This window comes from Phycodurus eques, chromosome 6, assembly GCF_024500275.1.
Source record: "Phycodurus eques isolate BA_2022a chromosome 6, UOR_Pequ_1.1, whole genome shotgun sequence".
Taxonomy (NCBI): Eukaryota; Metazoa; Chordata; class Actinopteri; order Syngnathiformes; family Syngnathidae; genus Phycodurus; species Phycodurus eques.
This window is the reverse complement of record NC_084530.1, coordinates 9205413-9224240: the sequence shown is the minus strand read 5'-3', so window position 1 is coordinate 9224240 and position 18828 is coordinate 9205413. Positions and strand designations below refer to the sequence as shown.

Here is an 18828-nt window from a genome sequence, read left to right as displayed (position 1 = left end):
ACGGCCGGGGCCTTGGACCTCTTCGCAGAACCCACCGCGTCCCGAGTGGCCCCTCCACCGGGGCATAACTTTCCCAAGCTGCGATGAAGGTGGCTGCCCCCGTGAGTTGCCCCAGGGGTGCCAATATTTTTGAGCATCACTATACTTGTTATACTGTATTTTCATATATGTTTCAGTGACACGGCACGAGCTTTTACATACTATGCAGTATTCCTATATATTGTGTGCCCCTCACTCAAGTAGCTTTATAAGACGCCACACAGAAAGTCATATAGGCAAAAGAACTTTGTGGGTCTTTTTTTTCCCGACTCCCCCTGTGCATAATAACCATAATAGAGTCGTAGATATATAAAAGGAAATCCTCACCTCTCGTCTCCGCCGCTTTGCCATGGCGGCTCCAAGATTTAGTTCCCTTGCCGGCGGTTCAGGTCCCGATGGCCGTAGGAAAAATAGTTGGCCCCGCGGCGGGTTTCGGCCTCTGCCTAACGACACCAACGTATCCAACGCTTTCTGCTAAGTCTTTCGCAAAACACACCGGGTCGAAGTGATCAGCACAGAGTTTGGAACGCTTGCTAGGCACCCATAGCTGACCAGGTTTCTTCCCGTCGATTGACTTTCCCTATCCACTGGACACGTAATCCTTTTTCACTTGGAAAGCCAAAAAAAACTCTTATTGCCACTGCCTGGACCAGTTGTACCAACAAATGCTACATAATAAACCATCGTGAAATCACTAAATCATACAATAACAAATCTATAAGGACGGGAACAACAGCACACAACGCCGAATGAACAGGCTGTTGGGCTTGTGTGACGTCACAGCGCCGGATGGGCCCGAAGACCGGAAGGCGCTACATGCAAAAAGCAGAAGGCACATTCTGAACCATATTTAGCGATTTTACTGCTGTATATCTGCTACATAATCACTTCGAAATGGCAAATCTGGTTTGTAAAGGGGTTCTAGAGTTACAACATTACAACATTTTGAACGTTTTTGTCCCCCGACCTTTAATCTGAGTCCCTTTGGTACACCCTGGACTGGTCACCAATCACAGGGTAGCTACCTGTTCAGACAAACATACATTCACAACTATAGACAATTTAGACGCTTCAGTTAACCTAACATGCACATTTTAGGAATGCGGGATAAAGCTGGAGTACCTGAACTGGTCGCCAGCCAGTCACAGGGAACATAACCATTCACACTCACATTCACACCTATGGGCAACTTAGTCTTCAATTAAGCTACCATGCATGTTTTCGGGATGTGGGAGGAAACTGGAGTACCCGGAGAAAATCCACGCAGGCACGGGGAGAACATCCAAACTCCACACAGGTATGGCCAGATTTGAACCTGGGTGCTCAGAACTGTGAGGCAGATGTGCTCACCAGTCACTCGCCATGCTTCCTGGAAGGGGGGTAAGTAAAGGGGAGTGCATGTAAACATCACACAGTAATGCCAGAACCCCAAACTGGGAGGCAGGCATGCTAGCCACTAGAGTTGGGTCAACATTTAACGAAGACCAGACACCTACTTGCAGACACTTCATACCAGAACTACCTGATGTGTTCGTAATATGAGTTGCCGTTGATAAAGCATCAGTTTCGAAGGCAATCATTTGCAAATTAAATGCAAAGGAAAAACAGGACAACAGTTTTGATTCACTGTTTACTGATATTGAAACAAGTGGGCAATGGACATGCGTGGTCAAACAACAGTTGACTAATATCTAGTTCTCTCTAAAACCACAACTGTCAGCTTCTACAACATGTAGGTTTTATATTCTGTATATATTGTGCCTTCTTTATATGTACATAGGTGAACATGGACAGTACACACACACACACCTACTGAGATGTCACGTTTGAATTGTAATGTACTGGACCGTTCCTGACAGGAGGTGCTTTTCACAAGGAGATGCATAGATTGAACACAACAACCGGCACTACACAGACACTTCAAAAAACACTTAATGGATTTTTTTTTTTGTAATTATTATTATTTGGTCCTGAAACAGAACAAAAGAAAGAAAATCTGAGGACATTTTAAGTATGGATAATCACAATGTGATGCGATATTTAAAAAATGGTGGCTAAAACCATTAATCAAAGTTTGAGGTGTTACAGCATGGTATGATGGGATTGGTATCATCTGCTGGCTATGTGGACCCGAACAAGGACTTGCATTTCAAATCAGACAATGATGACAAATCAGTGATTTGATGTTCCATGGCTAATCTTAACAGGCCTGTCACGAGAAGAATACAGTACTCTTCCACTACAAAAAAAAAAAAAAAAAAAAATAGATGTGCGCGCTAAATGGGTATGGACAGAAGAGGAGTATGCCACCTTTTCTTCAGAACACAGATGTGGTTCATCAGCTGTTGGTTGCATTTGCATTGATGTTAATTTTGGATTATGTAAGGCGCAGCCTAGCGCACAAGCGGGGACTGCTTCAGGGAGATGAGGACGGAGCGCATGCGGGACACGTCTTTGGCCTGCTTGCTGGACTTGGGGTTGAAGTCGCACAGGCGAGCCACTCGCTCCCATTCCGTGCCGGGGTTGTTCTCGTCCATGTCTGAAACCATGGCCTCCTCGGCCGCCCTGCACCCAACAGGGGGACGGAGGGAAGGGGAAAATAGAAACTTGTCAAAGGCAGAAAAGGTGATATACAGATGAGAACAAAATATTTAACGGCTCTGAGAGATACTCCTCTGCTGATAACCAAGTAGCGCAAGTCCCAATGGGAATGCGGGTATTCATTTGCCAGCGATATTAAATGTAGCTCAGCTTTTGTCTTGGAACCATGATGAGAGAAATCAACAATCTGAAAGTCGATGTTTGTAGTTAGGCTCAGAAAGTACGTTTACAATTTATTTCTGGGTCATTTAAACACGTACCAACCTAATGTTAGATAACTGAACTTGATACGCATTTTTTTACTGAATAGATGAGAATGGCATGTGTAATTGTCACAAACGTGTGAAGTACAGTTAAAGTATGTTTATTTGCCATCAGTTATTTCTCTGCTTTAAAAACAAAACAAAAAACAATCCTCCAATGTCTTCTTACGCAAGCACCGCATTGGAAGAAACGAGACTATTTCTGATTCAATCATTTGGTTCAGCAGAGGCTACCAGAGAGCAAAACCACATATTTTAGCATTCTACTTACAAGGAAAGACATAACAGAATTTTAATTACCCCAATACTCTTCCTTTACATAACAGTGCAGTTACTTGTATTTGTAATTGGGTACAACAGAAAGGTTTGTATTAAAAACTGATGAAACATCCAACAAGAAAAAGTGGCACTTGTAGGTGTGGAAAGCTATTTTGGTGTTTCAAGCTATTCTGTGGCTGCATGATTCTAATTTCTAGACATTGCAGGAGCTAGTTATAGCGATGACACTCTCATCACTATAGCTGCCCGTTTAAAACGAAACACCACTGCCGAGTGTTTTGTTTGTTGCTTTTAACCAAGTCCACACAGAGTGGAAGCAATGCTGGGCCTTAGCCATGCATGGAGCTGGAGAGCAGGTGTTTTGTAGCGGTGGCATCATTTAGTTGGAGTTGACGTGTACCATAATTGTGTTATGTAACAATAGTGTTCCCAAACTAAAACATACTGTATGTACATTAAACACAACATGGGAATAGTTGTAGTTGCATTTTTGAATAGGTGCCACTATGTTATAGAACATTAAGGTAGAAACAGATAAACCTTAAGCCTGACCCACATACAAATACTGTATTTACACCAACCTCCAAGGTCAACTACTAACTACAACATCACAAAGCAAAATGGGAATGAGGAGCAAATCAAACTTCACCGTCACAACGAACACAATTCACATCACAAAAGGGGCAATACATACAATGCGTGAAAAAGTATTGGCTCACTTTGCAAATTCTTATATTCCTGCATGCTTTCCCCACTTTAATGTTTCGGATCATCAAACAAATGTAAATACTCGAAAAAACTTAACCCATGTAAAAAAAAAAATAATAAAAAAAATATGTCGTTTTAAAATGATCTTGTTTGAGGGGGCTAAAAATATTCAAAGCTACCCTGTGTTAAATCATCATTTAACTGTGGCTTATCACATTTTTGGGGTTCATATTAAAGTTCCCATATTTTTGCTATTTAGACCTCGACAGAGTGACTCTCTAACATGGATTTACTATAAAAGTGTCAAATTTCATTTTAAAAAAGCATCTTGGTTTTGTCATTTGAGTGTACAGAAAAGGCCTCGCTGACAGCTACTTCTGTTTGACAGTCTTGTATCCACTTTGTCCATATTAGGCTAAGACCGCCCCCTTTCCTCTGATTGGTTGCTTCCGTGTAGAAGACCCACTTATGAGAGCACGTGTCTTTTATTTTGACTGCACTGGCTCAGGAGCAGAAAGGCAAGGCAGAGAGCTTCGCTAGTGACGTAAATAAGCTTGGGAAATTCGAATGACTTGCCTTCAGGCCTCTCGGCAGAAAACGTCAGGAATGCGGGAATGTGTGGACGATTTTAATTCATATTTCACGTTTCCTGAGGTACCACAGAGCCAATATTACATCCCAAACACTAGGAAAAAGTTGGTTTGGTGAAGTATGGGACTTTAACTGACCAAACCCAAGCCTCTGAAGCGCAATTGGGTTCTGCAGCAGGATAATGATCCAAAACACACCAGCAAGTCAACTGTTGAATGACTTAAAAAAACTAAATGGCTTTGGAGTGGCCTAGTCAAAGTCCAGACTTGAATCCGATTGAATTTAAACATTCTGCAAAGGAGAGTGGGCCAAAATATCTACAGAGATGTGAAGGAATCATTACTAGTCATAGAAACATTTGTTCCTGCTGAGGATGGCCCAACCAGTTATTAGGTTTCGGGGGCCATTAGTTTTTCATACAGGGTCAGGAAGCTTTGAAGAGTTTTTTTCCCCTTCATAAATATAATTACCATTTAAAAGCTGCATCTTATGTTTACTTGGGTTACCTTTCTCTGATATTTACATGTTTGATTATCTTAAACATGAAGGTAAGGAAACTATGCAAATAAAATACGAATTTGAGGAGGGGGTCAATACTTTTTCACAGCACTGTACAAAAATATTGAACCGGGGAATATACAGTACGGGGCTAGTACACAAAGCTTAATCAAAAATCCCACCCCATAAGCACCATGAATTTAAATGGACATTTGGTTTTGTTACTTAACTGGTCGAGGCGGTAGCAAGGATGGTTAATGTGTGTGCTTTAAGGTGCATAGAAAAGAAAGGAGGGAAAAATAGTTTCACAGGTCAGAATTTATAAGAGAAAAAAGGGAGGGAGCCAAAATGAAAGACAACCCAAAAAAATGACCAATGTAGATGTTTTAAGCCATCATGCAAAAAGTGCTTTTTTTTTTTTTTTCTCTCTCAGCCATTCTAAAGTTACAGCATGATCAGTGAGCAGCCTTCAGTTTGCTTATTGGGAAGCTCATCTTTGTCATTTGTTTGCTACACACAAGGACACTGTGGTTTCCATGATGGAGGGAAACTGATTAAAAAGGCAGGTCAAAGCAAAACACTAAAATAAGCAAATCTACATTGTTGTTTAACACTACCTGTGCAAATTAGTTGGATACCTGATTTCAAAATTGCTATTTGTTCCATTGCTGACAGGTAATTCTGTGTACTTACCGGTATACGGCATTGAGGTGCGCATACTAATACATTTACAAAAAAAGGAAAAGGAAAAAAAACTTACAAAATACAGTTACAAAAACCTACAAAATTTAGTTATTATTATAAATGACAATGACAAATTACTGCCAATTAGCCACTGCTCAGAGCTGTATTCATTAAAAAAGGTAAGTATGCACATCACAATGCAGGCTGAAGAGTATTGAAGCCAACAGACTGTAAAAGCAAAGGCTGCACAGGTCAATGTCCTGTTTGAAGCAGTTGTGTAAAAATCTTTGCTCTAAGGCTACGTTCACACTGCAGGGCAAGATGCCCAATTCTGATTTGATTTTGTTAAATCCAATCTTTTTATGTAGTTGTTCACATTATAAAAACAAACGCGACTCCCACTGAGGATAGAACGCGCCCGTGACGTCACACGCATGAACACAAAACAGGATGTCACATTACGCGTGGCCGCAACCGCGAGGCACCGTGTTGATGGAGGAAAATACAGGCCCTCGCGTAGGTCTCACCATAACGCATTTGTGGTCATATCAAAGATTTTGTGCAACCGGAGCCAACAGTTTCTGATATTTATCATAAAGGGAAACAAATGACATTGTGACTTAAAAAACATTTGTCATTCATATTTCCATATTTGAGTGCATTAGATTAAATGACACATTGTTGTGTACACCTGAAGTTCGTCTCTTCAGAGTAGCCATAGCTCTCCACCCCTCCCTGTCCCCCCAAATGTAATCTGTTGGGACGGGCGTTAGCTTCAATCTGAAGAGTGATATAGGAAATGCAGCTGGGGTACATTTACCGTAAATTCTGTGCTAATCTTATTTGCATGGACAAACAGGTCCTTACGATGGTCTGTTGTTATGTTACAGTTGATTCAGTCCATATTAATTACATCAATATCGCAGTGGATCCTGCGATGTGAGTATTGCGCACACATACATTGCGATGGCAATGCTCAAATAATATATCGTGTAGCCCAAATTCGGTTCAGTTACATATCCGATTTATAGCCACGTATGAAAACATTGGAATTGTACTGTTCACACTGCCATGAAAGAATCTGAGAGAGAGAGAGAGAGAGAGAGAGAGAGAGAGAGAGAGAGAGATATATATATATATATATATATATATATATATATATATACATATATATACATATATATATATATATACATATATATACATATATATATATATATATATATATATGTATATATATATATATATATATATATATATACATATATATATACATATATATATATATATATATATATATATGTATATATATATATATATGTATGTATATATATATATATATATATATGTATATATATATGTATGTATATATATGTATGTATGAATTGACCTGCAGTGTGAACATAGCCCAAGTCTCAATCTGATATTGTTGGTACATTCAATTAATGCGTTTCCATTTTCACACATAGTGGCCTGGAAATGCAGAGAAACAAGACGAAAAAAAATAGACTGAAAAAATAAGTTTCATAATGCTCTGAACTACAAACTAATTGTAAAATCGTCATTTACAACAAGCAGTAAGTTTACACACTATTTCATCTGAGAGACATCTTATGTTCTTCAATCGGTGTTGTTTTGTTAAGCAACTAAGTTTAAACGGACTACGTATGCATGGCTGTGTGTAAACGTTGGCATCTACCAACTGAGGCAATTACAATTAGTGATTACCAGTTCCTGAGGGGAAATCAGAGGATGACACACAGCAACTATTAAGTGAGACCCACTACTTGAAGAAATACAGGAAATAGACTGAAATGTTAGACTTTGTCCACTGTATGACTTGAAGTTAATTTTTTTTCTAATCAATAATAATAATTTCCTATCCAGGATATGCGCAACATATTTCAGCATTCGGGTCTAAGCACGTGAGTGGCAAAGAGGGCCGTGACAAAGCAACTGTACAAACTTTAAACGTCTACAACATTCTTGCACTGTATGTTCTTTTAGTAAGCGGTCTTACATTTTTCTGTAGTTTTAAAAAAAATTATTTAGCTGTTTTTAAAAGCTTTTAATCTTGTAAAGCACATTGAGTTACCTTGTGTATGAAATGCGCTATATATGTGTGAATTTGCATTGCCCTCCCCTACAATTTATTTATAAATTAATGATTTACATGTATTTACCTTTTGTCAGAAGACAGCCATAAAGAAAACAATTTTAGCAAGTTCAGCTTCACTCAATCATGTAATCAAACCATAGTAATAGTCGTTAACGTAGCATACACAGCAAAAGAGCTGAACTGTTTTCCAGGTATGGTCACATGCATATTGCGGATTGAGAACAGTTTCTCTTTTACAATGCTGACTTCGAGGCATTTTAGTGTTCAGTCTTTCCCAACGACAGTTTGACAGTGGACAGCCGGAGCCGGGATTCAAACCGCCAATCCTTCACTCAGTGGACAACCCGCTCTACCAACTGAGCCAAAGCCACCTAATAGTGAGGATATTGGTTGTTTTGTGGGTCCCCAAATTATAAAAGATGTCATGCAAGGAAGATGTAACTCAGGCAATCAAAGCTAAAAAGTTCAAGAACTAAGCCAACCCATTTTGGGGGGGGGGCGAGAATACATTGTATTTTGCAGCACTAGACAAAACACGATACACTGGTTAATATTGCGATTGTGGAATAAGAATTAAATGGAATAATTCATCAAGGTATGGGGGCCACCATGTCGTTGTCAGCCACAGACCGGAAGTGATGTTGAAACTACTGTAGCATCTGTACTACTTTGCCTGCTGTAGCGGAGTAAGCCTGGTTTATTAAAAATGGATCACTAGAAACTGAAACTGTGTCAGACTTTCAGCATCAAAAGGTAAGAGTGCAGATTCATTTTTGTCTATAATAGTGCCTGTGAAAAGTAGTTCGCCAGCCGTCACCAGCCGACTGGGCACTTGCCTGTAGCTGCTAGCCATTTGCAGCTAATGCTGACGAATGGCACCGTATTATACAAATTTAGTCCATGACAGCATAATACGTTAGTGTGATGGAACATGATTTCGTGATGATGATGATGCGTTAACGTTGGTGGCAACAGTGTATGATGGCAACATAAGGTGGGATACCAACAATGACGCAAGAGTTGCTTGAGTCGCACGTCCGCCATCAGCTCTGTGTAGCTTGTCATAGCTGAATATTTACCAACTCTGTCGGGTTTTGTTAGTAAATAAATCACATTCTTGTGAAGTCGCACACTCGTGGTCGTGAAAAGACAAACATGGGTCAGGCACCGTAGGTGAGAAGATGCAGAGCTGCCAACCTATAGAAATTAACTTTAGAACAATTTGTCTGAATTTCTATATTTCCAAAGTTTGCCCCCCAAATTCATTGATGAAATTTTCATCACGGTGGCCGTACACAGCGCCGTACTGGACGGTAATGTCGGACGCAGGACCCCCACGCCCGTCCTTTTTTTGGAGGAGAATAAATACTTCATAGATTTAAGTAAACAGCATCAGATAAAGAGTTTGACTAATATTAGAACACAACTGCTTCAAAACATCCTAAATAAGACTATTTAGTAAATTAATTTGGGGCCAATTCCATTCTTAAGAAGTAATTTAAAAAAAATAATAATAATAAATTTAAAAAACGAGCGACAAGGGTTTTTCTTTTTTTCCCTTTTGGCTAAACTAAAACAATTGCTTTACAAGTATCAAAGTGAATGAGTGATAACTTGCACCCACAATTGCATGCAGTAAGTAGCATTCCTCTCATGTACAATCTTGATGACAAGCGCAATGATGCTGAGCTATGCTGGATGGGATAAAGACTGATGAAAAACTACGATGTCCTCACTCATGAGATTAATATGATACCACATGGTTGGATTGTGGTTGAAAATGAAAAAAAGAAAGAAAAAAAAAAACTTAAAAAGCACAAATAAGAACAAATGATGTTAGCTGGAGCAACATACACATAACCAATGAGCTCAGAGAAGGGCTGCTTGTAGAAGTCTTCGTCGAGCACCCTGGACAAACATCCGCCCACGCGACAGAGCAGCAAAGGGGCAGAGAGAAAAGAGAGAGCAATAAAACGGAGAAGAGGATGGAAACAAGTATTATAGTACAGTACAATCAATGTGGCATAATGGTCTTGGGCTTTGAAATTAATGTTGATTAGAATGTGACTCAGAGACACCACATTCAATTTGATTGGCCATAAATGTCATATGGTACAAGACAGTTGAATATTTTCATCGTAGTTTTCTATGGTTGGCTGGTGCTGTACTATTTTAAACTCGGAAATGTTTGTAATGAATACTACAATACCATATACAGTCAACTTTCATTATTTGCAGGGGTGAGGGACCAAGAAATTCACCAAATAGCAAACGGTAAAAAAGGTACACACCTTTCTATTGACACTTCCATAGGTCAAACCCTAAATATACTTCTATGACCTCAAAACACGAATGTACTTTCAAACTCATAGTACGATACATTGGTGCCTTGAGATAGGTGTTTAATATGTTCCGTGACCACGCTCGTTTCTCAACACACAAAGTGGGTACGGAAAGTATTCAGACCCCCTTAAATTTTTCACTCTTTTTTATATTGCAGCCATTTGCTAAAATAATTGAAGTTTTTTTTTTCCACATTACTGTAGACACAGCACCCCATATTGACAGAAAAAAAATTGAATTGTTGAAATTTTTGCAGATTTATTAAAAAAGAAAAACTGAAATATCACACAGCTATAAGTATTCAGACCCTTTGCTCAGTATTTAGTAGAAGCACCCTTTTGAGCTAATACAGCCATGGTGCAAGTTTTTCCACACGAGGATTTGGGGATCATCTGTCCTTCCTCCTTGCAGATCCTCTCCAGTTCTGTCAGGTTGGATGGTGAACGTTGGTGGACAGCCATTTTCAGGTCTTTCCAGAGATGCTCAATTGGGTTTAAGTCAGCGCTGTGGCTGGGCCATTCAAAAACAGTCACAGAGTTGTTCTGAATCCACTCCTTCGGTATTTACCTCCCTCACCAAGGCTCTTCTCCCCCCGTTGCTCAGTTTGGCTGGACGGCCAGCTCTAGGAAGGGTTCTGATCGTCCCAAATGTCTTCCATTTCAGGATTATGGCGGTTACTGTGCTCTTAGGAACCCTAAGTGCAGCAGACATTTTTTTGTAACCTTGGCCAGATCTGTGCCTTGCCACAATTCTGTCTCTGAGCTCTTCAGGCAGCTTCTTTGACCTCATGATTCTCATTTGCTCTGACATGCACTGTGAGCTGTAAGGTCTTATCTAGACAGGGGTGTGGCTTTCCTAATCAAGTCCAGTCAGTATAATCAAACAAAGCTGGACTCCAATGAAGGTGTAGAACAATTTTAAGGATGATCAGAAGAAATGGACAGCACCCGAATTGAATATATGAGTGTCACAGCAAAGGGTCTGAATACTTATGGCTGTGTGATATTTCAGTTTTTCTTTTTTAATCAATCCGCAAAAATTTCAACAATTACTTTTTTTTCTGTCAATATGGGGTGCTGTGTGTACATTAACGAGGAAATTTTTTTTAACGTAAATTATGTTAAAAAATGGCTGCAATATAAAGAGTGAAAAATTTAAGGGGGGGTCTGAAAACTTTCTGTACCCACTGAATTTCAAAGCATCTTTCCCAACTGAAGAAGTGATTTTCTGCTTTTCCTCTTTTTTTTTTATAAATGTATTTTTTTTGCCCAAAACAAATTGCACTCAGCGGTACCATACAGTATAAAAATACACAGAGGAATCACTGTCCACATAACCCTCAAACATGGAAATTGTGAGTACAAAACAATTGTACCTAATGTATTGTCATTCCTTGTTGTTCTGTGGTCAATTGGCAAACCAACTTAATAGCACATTACTGTTACTATCCTCCAACTGCAAGGAAACCAATGTGAAGGGATGGTGGCTGGATGTGAAATGTGCTGCCGCCATCAAGTGGTAAGAGTCTGAAGCGCACTCAGATCTCAAATTTTGCTTGTCTCAAAACAAAAAAATTGGTCAAGTGACAGCTTGTGTCTTGAAAAACTCATAAGTCAAGATGCTCATATCTCAAGGTACCGCTGCATTATCTTAAAAAATATATATAGCGGCTTACAGCTAAGGACGTTAGTCTCCTCAAACACTTCTCACAATTTCTAAGGGGATAAGTGAAGTTAACCTTACATGTACACGTAGTTATTGTGATGACCAATAAGATCGCCCGAGTTGTAAGCAATCTTTGAAGCCAGTACCTGTTATTGGCTTTGGTTTTCTCCAGTTGCTCATTTTGTCTGGCATGCCACTCCTCCAGTTCCACCTTGGCCTTTGTCTTCCATTCAGACTCCTGCTTACGAGAGTTATCATCTGGCCAGGAAGTAAAGAACATAGAGATCAGATTTAGTGAAGGGATTTGACCAGATATTTAACCAATCTGGGAAGTACAGGCATAGATCATTTACACTTGAAACTATGCGGATGCACACGTCATGGAACCAATGAGTCCCAGCCCTAAAACAATGAATCCCTGCAATTTATCATCACAGATACGAAACAGTAATCCTCCGCTCTATCACGGTTCTTGCTTCGCAGTCCTGCTATATTGCAAATTTTTATTGTAGTTGTTACGCTCTTTTATACAGTTCGTACAATATTTTTGTTCTCATTGCTCCCTTTCAATATATTGTGTTTAGGCCTGCCAAGATAGCAATGTTTTTGTTAGAATATATTTTCTCTAAAACTCATGATAAACGATAGTATTGTGTTGTTGTTTTTTTTAAATGCCACTAATATAATGATATTAGAGCATAATTAAGAATTGTACACATTTTATAAATTCTGCCCGGTAATCAAACATATGAGCACAACTGTGTAACATTCTCTCATATATGTCCTGGTAATAAACGTTGGGCTGCATTTCACAATAAGGGCAAGAACAATGAGAACTATTTTCTATACTGTTTGTACAATATTCTTGTGTTATCCATTGCTCTTGGTCTCTCTCAATACATTACATTTAGGCCTGCCACAATAGCAAATTTTCCCAAAACTATCACAATAGACTATTGTATCGGTGATGTTTTCTTTTTAGAAAATAATTCAAATACATATTTTTAAGAGCAATTACCTTTTGTCACTGTCAGCCAACTATCAGTCTATAAATCGTCACTGCAAACAGGAAGGTGCTCAGGTCTGATCCCTGATGCAGTCCCACCTCCACCTTAAATTCGTCTGTCACACCTACAGCACACCTCACCACTTTTCTGCTGCCCTCATACATGTCCTGTACTATTGTAACATACTTCTCCGCCACTCCAAACATCCGCATGTAGTACCACAGTTCCTCTCTAGGTACTCTGTCATAGGCTTTCTCTAGCTCCTTCTGACCTTGTCTGTACTTTTCCATCAACACCCTCAAGACAAATAATATATCTGGGGTACTCTTTCTAGGCATGAAACTATACTGTTGCTCGCAAATACTCACTTCTGTCCTGAGTCTAGCCTCCAATACTCATTCCTATAACTTCACTGTGTGGCTCATCAACTTTATTCCTCTATAGGATTCAATACTCAATTTTCTGCCATTTCTCAGGCATCTTCTTGCCCGCGAGAATTCTATTGAACAAGCTGATCCAAAACTCCACAGCCACCTCTCCTAGATGCTTCCATACCCCCACAGGACCAACTGCCTTTTCATTTTTTATCCTCAAAACTCAACCTCTTTCAACCAGATAATCAAGACATTAGCGCCAGCTTCTGGTGTGACAACGACAATGCTTTCAACACAATGGGGTAGGAGGAGTGAGTCAGGTGGTTCAACTTCACATTCCGAGGCCAGCATTATGACTATCCTAACAACAATGGGGTAGGAGGAGTGAGTCAGGTGGTTCAACTTCACATTCCGAGGCCAGCATTATGACTATCCTAACACTCAGGTGACAACTCGCCTTTGTTCCATCTCTGACATGACTTTCCAAGGAGGAAAATTAGCAGGTTCCCATTCCAGATCGTGGTATTTAAATAGAATAGCGACACAGGAAAATGCAGGCTTGTTAAGGTAGTGTGACAGACAAATGACGGAGTATATTTTGCACAAATTAATCGGGATACTGAGAGTTTGTTACATGCATTGCATACAACTCAAATCTTTGGCCAAGGTTTGTCTGCCTCCACCATTTGTTTCCAATCCAATGGTTTTAACACAGAAAAGTCTAACAAGGTCAGATTAAGGTGTTTATAGGCATTATAAAGTCTGGTTACAATCTATTAAATGCAACAATTATCTTTTGTTTAGTGCAAAAATTGACAGGTTGGCATTGAGGAATGAAGTGTAATTTGTTTCCGTGTTTTAAGTTTTGCACTGACTGACAAGTTAAACATCTAGGCTGGAATTAACACTCGTTGATTTAGATAATTGCGCGCCTCTTCTTCTGGGCTTACCAAGCATCTCCAGTCTATCTCTTTGCTCCTCCCTCCATTTGCGAAGGCTTTCAGGTTCTGCCTGCAGGCGGTCTGCATTGGAAATTGCTGCATAGGCATCAGATGGGCCGTTGCTTTCCTAAGAAACATGATATACATAGTAGTGACAACCAATACTTTCTTGCAATTCTAATCACTCCAACAAAGATGCCAGAGTTCCAGTCCTATTTCTTGCAGTTTCTGTCCCTGGCACCGATCCACTTTGCAAAGTGTACGTTGCTGGCTCTCTCAAAAACATTATTAGTGCCATTTATTGTTCTTTACTTACTGACCAAAGGAAGTCCTGACAGTGCAAAAAGCAGCAATGTTGCAATGACAGCAAAGGAAAGGGAAATTGGGAAGGTTCGAGCAGCCAGATATATTTCAAACAAAGTGAATGAAAGTATATACAGAAGTGTAAGTTTTACTTCATGAGGGCAAACTTTACATTAACAAGAACAAAGGGTTTTAAAAGCAATCATTAGGCCTGCCATGATAATCACTATATCGACTTATTATTCGATAGATAAAATGGACATGATAGTTTTTCCGGACTCGATAATTTATCATTGTGATGAGCTGACAGAGTTGGACGGCTGTGTCATTAGCAGCTAGTGGGTTCATGGAAGGCCGGCAGATCGGTACACACTTGCCGGTGTTGACTGCGTGCAATACTCCACAGCGTTGCTCCATGCGCAGCGGGTAGATTCACACAACGGAGACACTTAAGAGATTAAGGGGAAGTTAACTGTTTGTTGTTGCGAGCTAACAAGCTACCCTGCCAGCTAAGGACCTAGTGAGTTGAGCTCAACAGCTCACCCCACTGCTGCGTTGTTATTTAAAACATCAGCGTTTCGCTGCGCGTTGCTGTGCGTGTTAGTCTCTAATTAACACAAACATGGGAACGTTAACAGTTTATTAAACACAACCTTAGTGACACACGTTATTCAGCCAGTAGTTGACGGCAGCAAACATCAATGGATATTTGATTGACAGGTGAAGGGCTAATCTCCTGGCTACCAACCACAAAGTAGCTGGGTTTACATGGACTTTTTTTCGTCATTCCGATTGAAATCATTTCTATTGAAGGTCTCTCGTCAGGCGGCACGGCCTGTTTATTCTGATTGAGGTGTTTATATGAAGCGTTTTCTTTCGGTTTCGGCTTCTAAACAGTTTACAATCTGAATAGAAGGTGCCACGTAAACCATGCTAGTCTTGCAGCTCTTTATTTCAGACCCAGGGGGATCCATATCACAGAGTAAAGAAAAACTATTTAATAGAGAAATTAGAAAGTAAATAAAAATCACAATAAAATAAAATTAGGGTGGGCCTTATTTTTCATGATTTGAAAGACAAAAAAAAAACATGAGCGTACATCGTGATAGTTTTTGGAAAACTATATCGTCTTAAAAATTTTTTTATCGTGACAGGCCTAGCAATCATGTTCTTTGAATAAATGATTGTACATAATTACAGTACATGAATTATCATTATCCACTTCTGAGATGCATGAAAACAGACTACAGAACCACATCCACCAAGCAGTATAGTTCATTGCACATTTCTATTGTCAATTTATTTTAAATTTGAATGAATTGTACCAAAAAACAAACAAGGCTTGTATTAAAATTTTAATTCAAATTGTGTATTTCTCATAATAAATATGATAAGAGGAACGAGTGCCCCTTGTTCATGGTGTCAGTACGTACTTTGTCGAACTGATCGGCAGATGGTGCCACTGTCAAAGCTGGTATGATTTTTATGTAGCTGTTGCAATCTTTAATGTAGTGATCCTATCAGAACAGTACTTATGGTACTACCTGGGGGAATTGTGGTAATTGTGTGACTGCATGCAATTACCAGAATTATCATGAGAGATAAAGAACCTGGTAAAATTCAGGAATTACTTCCTGTTTTAAGCTTGTAGCCTTTTATTTTGAAGGGTACGCAACGGAACAGCATTTTGACACGAAAAGTAACTTCACTGGCAATTTGTTGAAAAAAACATTTTAATGGATGGGACTAATTGCTATAAAACGCTGATTCCTTTCCCGATTTTCACCAATGATGCAAGGTTAGTGCTTGTGATACTATGAGACGTTTATGTGAATTTTGTCCCAATTCATTGTGATGCAAAGTTGCTACGGTGACGTTTAAGATCAATGTTAAGCTTGTTTTTCTGTCATCGGCAGTTACAATGGTTTGAAGACTAAAATAAACGCTAAAAACCATCAGTGCAAAAAAAATAAAAATAAAAAGTGCATTTACCTTGTTAGCCGTCTCAATGTTGGCATAGACGCATTTTATTGTTTCACTCACCCAGTTGACTGAGAATTAACTTGACTGAGAATTAACTTGACTGAAGCTCCGCGCGGTGTCGTCTTAGGCTCGGCGCGCGTCAGACGCTACCCATCTGAAAGCCTCCTTTGCACAATATAATCTTATTCCATGTGTTGCACTGAGGCGACTGGTCATTTATTTTAACCAAGCTAAAACACACTTTTGTTCGCCGCCGTTGGGCACAAGCACGTCTTTGTGCGCATTCTTCTTCATTGGTTTTCGCCGCTTCTTCATTGGTTTTCGCCACTTCTTCTTCGGGGTGGGTGGACTGTAGGCATCGAAATGGGGAACCAAAATTTTTCAATTTGAACGATTCCGGGAGAACCGGAACGTTACTCCCGTTACCAATCGGTTCTCGATTCTCGATGCCCAACTCTAATGCCAAAACCATCAAACATTTGCTGATCTGGAGTTGTTTATTATAAAAAAAAAAAAAAAAAAAAAAAAAAAAAAACCCACAAAAATAAGAGTGATAATCTTTGAAAATAATGTGAAGATTAGTTACCCCATGGAACTCTCCATTGACAGCACCATCTACAAAGACAACAGGAAATGTTCCATTAGAAACCAAGCAGACATATCATGCAGACAGACACAATGTTCTTCTAACCTAGATGAGTGTCAACACCTCTGCAGAAATATGATCAGTGAAGTGCACAGACATACGATCCAATTAAAGACCTTGTTTTAGGCCACTAGCGTAAAATCTAATATTTTCTCTTTTCACTAACGTGACAATTCTGAGCTAGCAATATGGGCTCAACGTTCAATAATTATGTAATTTGTGATTTTATTACTATACACCGTATAAAATTTTTATTTCATATCAAACGTCTTTATTGTGAATGCAGACTTGCTACAAATTCGTCGATATTATCCCAAGAACATACAGCACACTGAAGGGCAGATTTGAGGATTAGCTGGAGTTTTGGAGGAATAATTAATTTTGTAAAATTAAATATAAATGCTAACACGCAAAGCTTTTTTTTTTTTTTTTTAAGAAAAAAAAAATTATATAATAATACTTTTTTTAAAGGCAATTTTGAATGCTACCGAGGGGGGCATGGTCGTCACAGTTTTGTTAGCAGGCTAACAGTCAAGTCCAGTTTATTTGTATATCCCTTAATCACTAGTCTCAAAGGGCTTCACGGGCCCACAGTTGGCAATGATTCACGACAGTAACACGGCTTAATTCATTTCACTCCCCACTTAAGATGTGACTAGTACACAAGGCCCTTACTTTAAAAAAATAAATAAGTAAAAAAAAAAAAAAAAAAATTTAAAAGTCATGTTTAACGTTTCTCATCCTTATTAGTGGTTGTGTGTTGTCAGGGGAAGAGTGTCAGGTTAGCTTAACACGGCTAATGCTTGACTGCAGGACAGGATTTAATCAACTTTTATCAAGGATGTGAGAGCAAACTGTCCTCAGTTTAAGGCGGCAGTCACCCACCGTTGGAATCTGCCAACGACGAAGGGACCTCTCCACTGTCCAGGATGCTGAAGCCTTCGTCGTTTTCGATCCCCGCGATTTCGCTCTCTTGTTGGGCCAAAAAAGCCGCAGCAGGGTCCTCCTCTGAGCCCACCCCGTTTCCAGTAGCCGGTGAGTTGAGCATGTCAAAATCATCCATGTTGTCTTTGTATCTGTCGAAAATTTACAAATATTCAAAAAGTGTAGATCTTGACCAAAGAGCAATCAGCTGAAAGGGAAGGACACGCGAGGGGAAAAAAAGAAACTTCGAGACAAACGGAAATTAACCCGTAGCAAATGAAAAGCCATGAAATATGACTGATTGAAGTTAGAACCAATCGGAGAACCCGTGACTGATCCAGTGTCCAATCAAATACGAATGCCCACCCAGATGCAGTGCTCGTGACCTGTGCGTTCGTGATGGGCACGGCAGTTCTTTTGAGCGTACTGAATCATTCGAATCAGTTCATTAAAAAGATTCGTTCACCGAATCGTTCAGTTCTTTTTCACAAACTCATTCAAGTGCTTCCTCATTCATTTAATGATCCATTCCTGAGGTTCACGTTCACTCAACACGTTCACCGAAGGACTATGCGTTGTTGTTATCATGTATTGTTAATTAGGAAAAGTGGGGAGATTATTATTATGAACGAAACAACACTACTCTGCGTGCTGTCACAACTTTGATTAAAAAAAAAATATGAAAATCATTCAACACTGTCAAATCCAGAAATTACATAAGGACCAATATCACTTAGCCATATTATTTGGACGTCTTAGCATCCTGCCTAACTACCAGCCTATTGGTATGAAATTTGAAATACACAATAACATTATTCTATAGATTTAATACGTTCCTGCATTATTTCCCATCTTAATTA

General features: G+C 39.4%; 1 protein-coding gene across 3 annotated transcripts; it reads right to left on the bottom strand.

The window, feature by feature from the left end:
* Positions 1 to 1663: 1663 nt before the first annotated feature.
* Positions 1664 to 18225, bottom strand: clta (clathrin, light chain A). 3 transcript variants are annotated; one of them, XM_061679795.1, is made up of 7 exons: positions 17930 to 18225; positions 16985 to 17013; positions 14122 to 14239; positions 11937 to 12048; positions 9637 to 9690; positions 5210 to 5245; positions 1664 to 2604 (listed from the first exon to the last, which is right to left on the bottom strand). In XM_061679795.1, exons 1-7 carry the CDS (start codon positions 18105 to 18107, stop codon positions 2433 to 2435), a joined length of 699 nt encoding a protein of 232 aa, XP_061535779.1. In that variant the 5' UTR covers positions 18108 to 18225; the 3' UTR covers positions 1664 to 2432. The 3 variants fall into 3 exon arrangements, with proteins under 3 accessions (XP_061535779.1, XP_061535780.1, XP_061535781.1); XM_061679796.1 differs by lacking the exon at positions 5210 to 5245; XM_061679797.1 differs by lacking the exons at positions 5210 to 5245; positions 9637 to 9690 and having other exon boundaries at positions 17930 to 18222.
* Positions 18226 to 18828: the final 603 nt, after the last annotated feature.

Coding starts and splice junctions, on each gene's coding strand:
- clta (XM_061679795.1), bottom strand. CDS start 18,107: ATGGATGATTTTGACATGCTCAACTCACCGGCTACTGGAAACGGGGTG. Junction 14,240..16,984: donor TCAATGGAGAGTTCCATGGG/GTAACTAATCTT, acceptor CATGTTTCTTAG/GAAAGCAACGGCCCATCTGA. Junction 9,691..11,936: donor AAAACCAAAGCCAATAACAG/GTACTGGCTTCA, acceptor ATGTTTGTCCAG/GGTGCTCGACGAAGACTTCT.